The 12,725-nt window shown below is 48.7% G+C and overlaps 1 protein-coding gene across 4 annotated transcripts in view; it reads right to left on the reverse strand.

The window, feature by feature from the left end:
* Window positions 1-1,035: 1,035 nt before the first annotated feature.
* The window catches only part of Plxnb1 (plexin B1), a 29,003-nt gene continuing 17,313 nt past the window's right edge, over window positions 1,036-12,725 (reverse strand). For all 4 annotated transcript variants that reach the window (XM_078043146.1, XM_078043145.1, XM_040269657.2 and 1 more), the window contains 15 exons: window positions 12,349-12,449; window positions 12,037-12,254; window positions 11,734-11,912; window positions 11,520-11,586; window positions 11,140-11,286; window positions 10,128-10,296; window positions 9,756-9,859; window positions 9,597-9,681; window positions 9,208-9,380; window positions 8,895-9,055; window positions 8,660-8,807; window positions 6,458-6,522; window positions 6,241-6,316; window positions 5,058-5,132; window positions 1,036-3,516 (listed from right to left, as the gene is read on the reverse strand). In XM_078043146.1, coding sequence (XP_077899272.1) covers window positions 3,412-3,516; window positions 5,058-5,132; window positions 6,241-6,316; window positions 6,458-6,522; window positions 8,660-8,807; window positions 8,895-9,055; window positions 9,208-9,380; window positions 9,597-9,681; window positions 9,756-9,859; window positions 10,128-10,296; window positions 11,140-11,286; window positions 11,520-11,586; window positions 11,734-11,912; window positions 12,037-12,254; window positions 12,349-12,449 — 1,873 coding nt within the window. In that variant the 3' untranslated portion in view covers window positions 1,036-3,411. The remainder of the gene's footprint in view (window positions 3,517-5,057; window positions 5,133-6,240; window positions 6,317-6,457; window positions 6,523-8,659; window positions 8,808-8,894; window positions 9,056-9,207; window positions 9,381-9,596; window positions 9,682-9,755; window positions 9,860-10,127; window positions 10,297-11,139; window positions 11,287-11,519; window positions 11,587-11,733; window positions 11,913-12,036; window positions 12,255-12,348; window positions 12,450-12,725) is intronic.

Genomic DNA, 12,725 nt, shown 5'->3' on the forward strand with positions numbered 1-12,725 from the left:
ACTCCCTATTTGTCCAACTTAGGAACTCCTAAAGTAATTTGTTTTCCTGACTAGTCACTCAGTGATATAGTATCTCAATTCTGTCCTTGGATGTAGTAATCTGAAACCAAAATTTACATTAGAGACCAGCCCCAGAGCTACAGACTCCCACTGTAATTTTCTAAACAACTCAAGATAAAGAAACTTTCCTTATCTGCTTCATATTCTACACTATGGCCAGAAGATGGCAGTATATTACCATGCCCACTTTAATACTTCACTTGGGACCCAGATACTAGCTGGGACTGGACTGGGCAATGAGCACATTCCTGCACCAGAAAATTCTTCATGAGGCTTAGCCCACAACTCACCTGTTTAAGGTACACACATCAGTAAGATAATCCAAGCACTTAAGGTAGAGAATCCCAAAGGAAAAAATTCCCTTTCAAACATCATGACAATATTCTTGTCTTCTATTTTTGGTAAATTTGGATTTGGATAAACTATCATCCTTTATTAGGACAGAACACTTTTAAAGAGACCCATGAACCATTGCCAATCAGCTGATCTCAGTGATGTAGGAGATGTGTTTTTTCTTCAATGTGTTATACTTTAGGAGCTTGGAAGATGAAATAAAAACATCAGTAGGTGTTGGGGTCCAGGAGAAACCTGGGCAACCAGGCTCACCCTGTGGCCCCCAACACAGCCAAAACCACCTGCTGGCATTGGCTAGTAGGAGTCAGGGTGCTTCTGTCCATTCCCAAGACTCCAAGTTCTTTCAAAAGATTACAAAATGTATCCGCACAAATTCAGCTGTTACATTGACTAGCAAATGATTCTTTCCATATCAAAAAATAAACACAGGGGCTGGGGCTCAGCAGTAGGGCACTTGCCTGGCATGGGTGAGGCACTGGGTTCAATTCTCAGCACCGCATATAAATAAATAAAATAAAGGTCTGTCAACAATTAAAATAATATTTTTTTAAAGAATAATAAAGTAAATAAATAAATACAAACCTCCTAGATCTTATAACCATTTGGACAATGACTCCAATATTTAAATTAGTGAAAGCTATTTTAATAAAGCAATTTGCTCCATAAATTCCCTAAGGAGTCCCAGGTAATACTGAGAAACAAAGGTGCTTTGTATGCTAACAGACTTATAGAAAACAGTAATGAGAGCATACCTTTGAAATCTTGGTAAGAAAAAGACTGATTAAACTGAATTACAAACATTCTACATTGAAATTGTGAACTGGACCCAAATGAGCAAAGCTTGTCAGTGATGGCATCTCCATTGTGAGCCATGGTGTTTAAGTGAAGACTTGAAGGGATTCCTATCTTATTGTGGTGGGAATTTTTTTTTTCTTTATATTTCTTCTATTACAACAAAGTTCCGGGCCAGGGATGTACCTCAGTGATAGAGTGCTTGCCTAGTACCCATGAGGTCCTGGATTCCATTCCCAGCACCACAAAACAAATATTTTGTGAAGGTGAGTCACAAAATTGAGTAACTCAAAACAAGTTCACTACTCACCCCCCTATGTACATGTGCCCAGGTATGCAAGTACTTGGCCTTCTTTTCCTGGGAGCCCTCACCTTCAGTTAAAGGCCTCTAAAACTTGCAGAGGCCGAGTATGGTATAGAGGCTTCGCTTTGTGGTCTTTGTGGTATTAACCAAGACTGCCTCCCTTTACGTGCCTGCTTAAAGTCCACCCCAAACTGCATTCTCCATCTGCCCTGCTTCTAGAGACTGTCAGCTCCATAGTTTGCCAAAGCAACTACTGGGGGAGCATCAGAACCATTCTGAGTGACTATAAAAACCTGGCTATGGCACCCATTTGAAGAACTAAAGCTCACATGCTCCCAAATGACGAAACCTGACCACTAACCTGTCCAACTGTGGTCTGACCCACATCTAGCAGAAAGAGAGAAGGAGGGACATTAGAGCTAACAGAATGGCAGCTATGACTACCTCTGGCATGGACAAGACCAATTTGAGTCCTGCTGCATTAAAGAATTTTACAGATGGTTTTGGGTACCAAAGGGAGGCAGGAAAGGACTCCTAGAATTAGAGCAGCCTGTCCCTTCAAACCCTCAAAGAAGACCCCAAGGGGAGGCTGGGGGTCACAGGGTTACAAGGAGTAGGCAGAAAACCAAAGGAGTGTACTTTTTGAGGACCTTAAGAGATGAAGAGCCCCCATTTCACCATTGTTCAGTGAAGGACTGGTCTCCTGAGGGAAGTCTCTGTCACAAAACCATCAACCTCAGCCTACTAACCCAGCTAGCAATGTAAGACCCCACTAGGACTGTCTCAAAGATCACCTCCAGCTATGTATCAGGTAAAACCACCCAAGCTGGCCTTCATGCAGGTAGGCAGTTGGGTTGATCCCTTGCTCTAAGGGTGCCTTGACTTGGAAACCAAAGGTCTAGAAATGGAGCCATAGAAAAGGGCCCTCAAGACCTATGCTGCCTAGAGTCACCTGTAATAATGCCACCCTTTCCTAATTCCTTTCAAAATAAATGAAACATGAGTACAGAAGTTATAAAAATTAAGTTGAAGAGATGGTGGACCCCTCCAACTTGGGTCACAGGCCTTCCCCAACTGGTCCTGGATGAAGTTCTCCCTTTCCAAAAGCTTTGGTCCCAGGAGCCAAGGACAGCCAGACCTGCAACGGGCCTTTAGTAGGGGCCTTGAGACCCCTCCAAAGTACAAAGTTCACCCCCCAACACACTTACCCTGTGCTTGCCAAGCATAGCTACCACCCTCATATGATGGGAGGGGCTGGGTGAGCCCACACATCACAGTCTACTTACTCAGTGTGTTATCTTTTAATGAAAAGCTGAGTCAGTGGGCCACCCTTCTCCCCAAGACCCCCTCAGCAGATACCCCTCATTACTGGCTGCCTGGAAGATAGGATGGCCCTGAGGCAGCCAGCCTTGCTGAGAGGTCAGTTTGCAATGACCTAGGAAAGGCTTTATCTAAGAGACCTTGGATGTGGCAGCAGCAACAAGGACAGAGGAAACTAAACCAAGGTCAGGAATGATGGAGGACAGAAAGTCTCTGAATCCTGTTGGGATAAAGGCCAGTGCTCAGGAATAGTACAGTCTCCCCAGGGTCCTGGAGGCCCTTCCAAACACTCTGGAAACCCTAAATCCCATATCCAGGCAGGCTGATGTCACACAGGAAGTAGTACACAGGGCCACTGAGCTCAGAGAGCAAGCCAGGCACCACCTCATGAGCTTCAAGGTCCCATGCCTACAAGGTGAGTCTAGCAGGGCTAAGGCCAGAGCCACCAGGAGACTAGGAACCACCTTCCACTAAACCTGCTTGTCAGTCACTATAGACATCTAAGAAGGTGGTCTTCTCCTTAAGGTTCCAGGAGTGTCCAGGCAGAACTGAGGCAACAGCAGGCCAGGACACCCTGGTCCCTATAGATCCGTGACCTTGTTTTCCACAGCAGCTGCAATCTGCTGGAGACGATAGCCCAATTGCATCTTCTGAGCTGTGCCATCCTCCTCCAGGGCAGTGATGATCTGAAACGCAGACACCAACACCATTAGGGGAGATCTTTGGCCCACACATTCACTGCAGACATCAACAGGCCTCCAAAGAAGAAAAACTGGCACTAAGAACCTGAGAAATCCAGCAAAATGCCTCACTTCCTGTATGACCTCAGAATCTCACTGGAGAGAGATAATAGAGTAAAGTCACCATGGAGTTTTAGGGATTAATGAGGTAGGGAATGATATATTTTACTCAGTTACCTAGCACTTATGGTAAAAAAAAAAAAATATATATATATATATATATACTTCACTAAGTAAAATTGTTGAATGGAGACCAACCCCCAACTGGTTTCTCACCACAAGCCCCTCAGAAGCCCTGCTGCAGCCATCCCAGCTCACCTGCCCTCCAGCCAATAGCAAATCCTGAATCCCTGTGTGTCAGATGCCAAGCAGAGATCAGGGACCCAATTATGGCCAGAAAGATGTTGTATGAGAGACAATTAATGAGCAGCCATAAACAGGGGGCTGCCTCAAAGGTAACAAGGAAGCCAGGCACATGCCTGTAATCCCAGCAGCTCAGGAGGCTGAAGCGGGAGGATCACAAGTTCCAAGCCAGCCTCAGCAATTTAGTGAAGATGTAAGCAAACTAGTGAGACCCTGTCTCAAAATAAAAAAGAAAAAGAAAAAGAAAGGGAACAGGAGAACAGCAGAGTTGGGGGAGAGGAACCATCTCCCACTCTGTCTCCATACAGGAGCACAACTATATCATACCCCCACCTGCCCAGTGCCTTAGCCCCCATGCTAAGCAAGGCTGCAGAGCCTGGACTCCACATTTGTGCATCCACTCATTGTCAAATGACTGCTGTCCCACCAGGCTATGGGCCACAAGGAAGGTTCAACACTGAACAGCAACAGCCGTATCACTAGTGCCACCCAGACATGTGAGTGAATGATTCCATTAAGCAATGTAGGTTGACTGATGAACACTTAATGTAACAGGCCCAGCCCAGGAGTCCCCCAGAAAACCCCCTTACTGACTCTGTTGTACCCTAAGTCATCCTCATTCTGTGCCTGAACCCTTCTCTCTCATGGTTCATGCAGCCCAGTCAGGTCTGAACCCACAGAGGTGCCCATGCCCCGAATGCTGCCTACTTCAGAATCTGATAAGGGTTGAATAAAAGCATGGCCCAGGTAGAGATGGCAGTTATATGGTCCCAGAACACATCCTACACACCATTTCCAGGCCCTGATAGATTCCCCAGCCCCACTCAATCACTATCACCATGCCTGGGAGCCCTGCTAAGGAACTGGGATGGGGAGTTGGGAAGAGCAGAGCCAACTTCTTAGAGCCAAGAGGAGCTATTCTTTTAACCAAGAAGCATGCCTATAGGACACTTTCCAAACCATTAAAGGACCCAGTCCCTACCCTATTCTGTGCTGAGGGAGCCCCCAAAGACTCCCTCCCACCCACCCTGAGTCACAGAGTCACACCTCTTCACATCTATCCCCTCAGCCTCCCAGAGGGTACCTTGAGGTCAGCTTCCCAGTCAGGGCCCAGGGCTGCCCACCTGGTCATAGTATTTGTTGATATACTTGTAGAGTTCATGCAAGGCCACTCGTGCCCCGAGGTCACCAGAGTAGTTCTAGAAGGAAGGCAGATAAGAAGTGAGAGAGATGAGAGGTCTGGCCAGCCATGCAAGCAGGCCCAGGACTCGAGGTGAGGGTGAGAAGAAAGAAGGAAGCCTAAGAGGTAAAGCAAGGGACAGGCCCTATAGTGGGAAGTAGAATCCCACCACAGACTAGGGACTTCATGCTAGGCATGCCTAGCCTGAGGACAGGAGTCTTCTTGGTAGGAAGAGCCTCCATTCTGCAGTTTCCTCAAAGACCTACCTCTCTCTCTGTCAAGAATGTCACTTGGAACCCCTCACCTTCCCAGGGGACATGTAACAGGCCCAGCCCAGGGGTCCTCCAGAAAACCCCCTTACTGATTCTTTTGTACCTTTAGTCATCCTCATTCTGTGCCTGAACCCTCCTCTCTCATGGTTCATGCAGCCTAGTCAGGTCTGAACCCTCAGAGATGCCCATGCCTCTTGGTTCTACAGGGCCAAGCAGAACCAAACTCACTTGTAGGCTGTCAACCCAGTGTAATTCTGCTCTGATCTCACTCAAGGATTTCCTAAAGTCTTTCCATGGAGACACTTGAGTGTCAACCTCCTAACTGGGATGCTGGTGTTGATATCACCTAACTTGTGGGAGCACTAGTGGGGATCAAATAAAATAAAGCCAATACCACAAAAGTACAGTTGCTGTTAGTACTGTGCTTGTGATCAACATCGTCATTTCAGAAACACCTTTCTGAAACTGTTTGAGGAGTAGGTAGGGGCATGACTATACCATAAAGGTTAGCAGAATAGTGGGAAGATGTGGGCAGGCAAATGCTAGCAGGCCTAGAGTTGATCCCAAGCATTCCATAGACCCCAACAGGCATCCAAGCACCTGACTGAATCAGATTAGGTGGCAGGTTCAGAATAAGACCCCTGCTTACTCCGTGATGAGATGCTAGAAGTGCTGATATCTTGCATTAGCAATTGAATAATTCTACATTTATACTGGTGGTGTGTATCATGTCCCAACCAACTTACAGGGCTGTTAAGGTCCCAAGGGCTTCCCTGCCAAGGAGCAGTATGAGGAGGGCAGGATTGTCATGGTAGGAGGCTTGTACCCAACCCAAAAAGCAGAGGCAGGCCTTACCCGGGACAGCTCAGCCAGGACAGAGTTCATCTCTTGATCACTGGCTGGGACATTCTGTTTGATGTCTGCATAGTACCTGCCAAAAAGCCGGGTACAACAGCTGCTTGGTAAATAAGCCCATTCTTCCCAGTCCCCACCAGGACTCACCCCCAAGACCTCAGCTGTATGCATGCCCATCCACCAACACCCTCTCCAGATTCACTCCCTTCCCCAGTACCTTTCCACCATCCCTTTGTAACGGGGAATATCACGAGCATACAGAAGTTTGTTGATGGGGGAGTCCTAGCACCGCCAGCAGGAGGGTAGTGAAGAAAGAAAGAAGGATAACAGCCTCTGTTAGGGTGATTGACTCCCTAGGGTTTCTCAGCAGTGCTTCAGTTTTAAAACTAAAAGTCCCACATCCTGGGAACCCCTCAGTCCACAGCAAACCAGGATGATTTGTAACCCTAGCCCACTTTCTTCTGCAGGATCCTCCTCTACTCCCTCTCTGCTTCAACATTCATTCTCTGAGATCCTCAGCTAAGGATCCTCCCCTGTTATTCTGAGATTATGCCTCCATCTGGAGCCAGAATGCAGAGTAATTCCTCATGTAATTATATTAAAAATCAGCAAATTGTGACCCAAAATATCATGTAAATTGCCCCAGACCATCTCACTCCCCAGTGACTGAGCTAAAATTTGAAGCCAGTCTCTCAAGTCAAAGACCATAATTTTCACACACTCAGATACAACCTATACCATCAAACTGGGTTCAAGTCCCAGCAGCCATGACCACTGGGCCACATACTTCTGCTATCAGGACTTCTGGTTCATGCTAAAGCTGCCAGGAAGAGGAGAAAGATCTTTGGGCAGCACTGCCCTATTAGAACAGGTCCAGGTTCTACCTCAGCCTGAGTCAGGATGTATGCTATCGCCTCAACTCTCCACATTTGGCATTCCTGGCTTAGACTATTCCCCTAAGCTACCCAGGAACTATTTGTTGTTCTGTAGGAAAGAGAAGGCAGATAGAAGACCTGGCCAAAAAAAAAAAACTAAACATCACCACACAGGATCCATCCCTAGAGGTGACCCATGAGCCCTGGTATGGCTTTGTGATTTTCAGCTCATCATAGGCAGAATAATGAGAACATGTGGAACAAAAATGGCTACAAAAGACAGCACTAAAAAGTGGAACTTTCTATTTTGCTTCTTCACTAACTCTTACAGTTATGTCTCTTAAGAGATCAGAGACTGGGCTGGGGATGTGGCTCAAGTGGTAGTGCGCTCGCCTGGCATGCGTGCGGCCCAGGTTCAATCCTCAGCACCACATACAAACAAAGATGTTGTGTCCGATAACTAAAAAATAAATATTAAAAGTTCTCTCTCTCTCTCTCTCTCTCTCTCTCTCTCTCTCTCTCTCTCTCTCTCTCTCTCTCACTCTCTCTCTTTAAAAAAAAAAAAAAAAAAGAGATCAGAGACCAACCATAGCCCAGAGGTCTGAGCTAAGCAAAACTTCATTCATGGAACTGCAAAGCCATAAAGGCCCTGCCTAATGGGTGTCTGAGCAACACGTAAGGACCCCATATATGATGGGACTCAGGCTTTGACTACATACTCCCAACCTTGGTACTACCAGAGACCGCTTGTCTATGCTTCCCAGATGCCCTTGTCAGCACAACCCTCAAACCTAACTCTCTCCTGGACCTTCCTCCCCTCTAAACCATTAGCAGACAGACATCTCCACCACCTTAAAGAACCAAATCCACCAGGCAGCCCAGAGTTGCACTCAGATTGGAGAATCCATGTCTCCACTGGAAATCACGTGGTAGCTCCACAAATACCAAAGGCTTACCTCTAAATCTGAACTCACCATAGCCAGAGGCACAGGGATCATGCGTATTTGTCCTTCTTCTATATCCCCCACATCCAATCTACAGTTTATCTCTGCCCTGCACCTTGTTGCTGGCTTGAATCTGGCCACTGCTTGTCCAAAGAACAGCATAGCTTCCTCTGGACCCCCACTGCTTAGCTGCCATGATGCTCTGCCAAATTCTCATAAGAACTGATCATACCATACCCCCATTCCTAGGTCTTCTGTGGCTCCCCATTGCCCCCATGGGGAGACCTAACCAAGTGGCCCTGGACTACTCCCAAAGCCTGCCAGGTTGCAACTGCTATCTACATCTTAATCTTGTAATTTGGCACATAGTGCCCCCTACTCTTGCTCATCCCTTAAGATTAACCAATTGCCACCTTCCAGAAAGCTCTTGAAACAAAGCCTGGCTAGGGAATGTCTTAGGTCAGTGGCCTCCCCTAACCCTCTTCCTTGAAACTTTCAGGAGAACCTGAAAGCTGTGTGCACATACAGCACTGCTCACCCCCAGCCCATGCCACCCATGCCCCCATCCCCTTCCTGTTGTATCCAGCCCAGCCTGCTCACCCGGCCCAGCTTGTGGTCAGCCAGGGTGCAGGCATCCATGAAAGTCTGTGCAATGACAAGGAGCACTGCATCCATGTTATCAGACGTCTGCACATCAAACACAAACTGTGGGTTTTTGATTATATTGATCCAGAACCTCAGTGGCAGGCTGTGAGTGGGGAAAACATGGCTGATGATCATGTTGCAGGGGTGAAGGGGGGACCTCATACATTCTCTAAGCCCTGCCCCTGCCCACCTGTTGGTCTTCCAGATATGGATAGTGTCTTGGTCAGAGATGCCATGCTGCTGGGCCTGCTCATCCAGCAGGTCAAAGAAGTACTTCACAGCTAGAGGCACAGGGCGGCTGGTACTAAGAATTACCTGGAACAGGTCATCCACAAACTTCTGTAGGGTGCCCTATAGTAAAAGGGGAAAGCAGACAGGTGTGATCAGCAATGGGATTTTCAGCACCAGCCCAAATCCCATCAGTAGCCACTTTCCCTCACAGTCCAGACCCCACTGCTCGTCTTATCCCTAGTCCCAACCCTGACCAGTCCATCCAGCCCCACCTTCATGGATAACAGGCGAGTCAGGTAGATCTCAGGGATGGCCTTAGCTCGCTCACGCTCTCCGCCCCGAAGGCTGCCCCTCCGTGGCCTGGGTGGCTCTGGTTCCTCACTCGGTTTCACCAGGTGCCAGGGTCGGATGCCCCCCTCATCCACATCCTCCAGCATTGGAGTTCCTGTGCCAAGACCCCATAGTTTGTCGCCCCACATCAGGTGCCACCTCCTGGGCCTCCAGGGTCCTGCCAACCTTCCCAGGAGTGGAGATACCTGATTGAGGTTTCTTGGGTAGAAGGAAAATAGGCACAAGCCCACCCTGAGGTCCAAAGAACTGTCCCCCATTACCCAGGACTGGGCAAAGCAAGTGTAGAAGACTGGGAGGGTTAGGTACTCACGTTCTCCAGGGACATAATCCTGGTTTTCCCTGAGTACATGTTTGGTGAGGCAGGGAACAAGGGCCACAGTTGCTCCATCTGGGACCTGATGACCACAGCTGGTGACCCCTCTACCACTTCCACCCCATCATACCCCTCCTCCAACTCCCACCCTCCTACCTTATAATGCTGCAAAGTGTTCAGGCGCCTCCACATACCCTGAACCTCAGAAGTGACATCCTCATCAGAAAGGATGAGGTGTCCAGCCACCCCAGATCGCCATTCTATAAGAATAAAATAGGACTTGGTCCAGGGCTTCTTAGGATCCCCTTGTCATAAAGGAACCCATCTTATCCTCCTAAAGGACAACATCCCTTTATCAGGGGCAATCCCTCCCCAAATTCTCTAAAAACCAGCAAGGGCCTAACCACAGGAGAGACTGTCAAATATCACCCACTCTGAGTGATAAGATGTCCCCGTAGGGCTGGTCCTAGGCCATCCCAGGCCCAGCACTATCATAGGTCCCCAGGCCATGCCCCTCTCCACACTTACCAACATCTAGGGTACGAGGTGCTGGCCTTTGGGCAAGAGGTACTCCTTTATAAAGCTGGTCCAGCATCTTCTCCTTGGCTTGGGAGATGGTGTCACAGTCCAGGACCTTCACAGGCACACCCTGGGCCTCTCCTGCCCCAGTCCCCACAGCCAACAGTGCATTCAAGGTCTAAGCAGGACACATGGGAACCATGAGTATTGTGTGACATTTCAAATGACCAAGACTCAAGTCTAAAGGCAGCGACAAACATGAGAAAGCCACAGCCTCTGACCCCCAAGTACCAAGCAACCCTAAATTCTTGTCTCATCACCTGCCTCCCCCAGGAACAGCAGCTTCCTACATTCACTGACCCCAGCACATAGACAGTGTGCTTGTAAACATCTATGGGGTAAATGGCAGAATACCTAAGTGACACAAACCCTTCTTCACTCAGGTTCCCAGGTGCTTGGCTGAACTGGTCAGGCTGAAGTGCCTGAGGAAAACCTACATAAGCCAAGATTCCCTGCCCTATCTGACAGAGAAGCAAGTTTAATAGAGTCTGCATGGCACTTCCTCAAAGGAACCCTCATGTGGAACTAAAGGAAAGCAAATCCAGAGGAAAAAAAGGAAGATCAGCCAGCCTTCTGACTTGGTAGACAAGGCCACATCCCTGACAGGGTGGTCAGAAAGATATTCAGGCCCAATCACAACACAGGTTGATGTTCCAGGACAGGGCAGACTCCTCTCAGACCCTGGACCTTCTGAAGTACTCTCAAGGTCTGGCTCTCAATCCTCTATCCTCCTAAGATTGTCTAAAGGCCTCTCTTAGGCTGGGAGTACATCTGAGTGATAGAATGCTTATTTAACATATCTGAAGCTCTAGGTTTGATCCAGCATCAAAAATAAATAAGCAAAGACCCCCTTGAGCCTGTAGCCAGAGATCAGCCTGGCTCTACATCTAGATACAGACACTAGAAGCTAGTACCTCAACTGAGCACTGATATTGCAGACCACACACATGCACACCCTCACCAGGGGACGGTACTCCACATCTTCTCTGAGTAGGCGGTTGTCGTTCAGAGTGTATTTGGCTTTGCCAGTCACACTATCCACTGGCCCCTTGTCTACTTGATGCTTAATCCCTCGAAAGAGCATGTACAGAGGCTCCCCTACTGAATCCTAGGAAAGTATAGGCAGTTAGGGCCCCAGGCAGGCAGCAGAGGTCTATGAGACAGAATGCACACTGGGGAAAGGGACAGGATGCAAGCTGAAGGTGACTGAGGACATGCTAGGCAGGGTCTCTGCTTTGGCACATGTATGCAAGCTAAGTTGCATTGGGGGACATAGGGCTTGTGTTTTAAAGGTCTCAACTCCCTCTGAATAGAAGCTCTATCAGTCTCTGCCTCCCTCACCCTCACGAAGGTATAAAGACAGATGGACATCCAGTTGGTGAGTAGTTTTTCCACCACAGTCTCTGTCCTGGGAGGACAAAAAATGGGAAAGCCAGAATTAGCAAGTGCAATTCAGGGTTCTCTATTCTACAGATCCCAGACCGGACCCAAAGCCCTGCCTCAGCTCCTGCCTCCAACTGTCCACTACCCACCCAGTCACAACAGCCTTACAGACCTACGCAGCATCAGCTTGGGGTTCTTGGCCACATACTGGGCTACCAGGTCACTGAGCAAGGTGCGAAGGATGTCAGTAAAGTACTCAAGCTTCCCATGCAGGGCCACAGTGAGTAGAGATGCAACGTAGGCACGGTCCCGAGCAGAGAAGGTTCGCTGACTCTCCAGTGTGTAGATGAACTGGGCCAGGGAGAAGATATGTGGGGGAGGGGATCAGAAATGGTGGAATGGAGAAGGGCCGGGCCAGGAGTCTAGTTAGGGATAAGATGGGATAGGAAGGGTCCAGCTGAGGGTGGGAAAGCACCTTGGTAAGAAAAAGCTTGCTGTTGAGCAAGTTGGAGAGCTGCCCCAGGCCCTGTTCCACAGTGGGTCGCCTGCTCTCAGGCACACCAAGATCCCGGTGCAAAGGTGACTCCCGGTGCCCAGGGAAGAAGACCCTCTCGGCATACACCTTATAGTCGAGGAAGGGGATGCCACTTCCCAGAAGGTCACTTGTGAGATCAGTCATCTCTGTCATGAGGTCTGTTGAGCAGAAACCAAGTTGGGTGCCCATCCTGTGTAACAGGAGTGGACTTGGGCAGAACCCTAGAGGCAGGAGCCAGCTCTAGGGCCTCACCTGTGAACTCCTTCTTGCAGCGGTCCCGTACACTGCTCTCCAGATTCTCCAACTGGATCTGAACCTTCTTATAATCCCTCAGGGCCTGCTTGCTCTTCCTCCTGCTTAGCACCAAGATCATGAAGGGACAGCCAAGAGGCCAAAGCCCTTGCTGGGTTCCACTTAGTCAGGCCTGCCTGACCCAGCCCTAGGCACACCCTGACCTTGTCCAGCACAGTCTAACCCAGGGATGACGAGGCATGGCCCAGAATAATTCAGTCTGCCCTATCCCAGCAAGCCACACCCACCCGTACCCTATCAGTGCAGTTGAGCCTAGGGATCAGCAAACTACAACAGCACCAAATTTGGTTTGTGACCTATTTTTACAAATACAGGTT

Source organism: Ictidomys tridecemlineatus, chromosome 3 (assembly GCF_052094955.1).
Source record: "Ictidomys tridecemlineatus isolate mIctTri1 chromosome 3, mIctTri1.hap1, whole genome shotgun sequence".
Lineage (NCBI taxonomy): Eukaryota > Metazoa > Chordata > Mammalia > Rodentia > Sciuridae > Ictidomys > Ictidomys tridecemlineatus.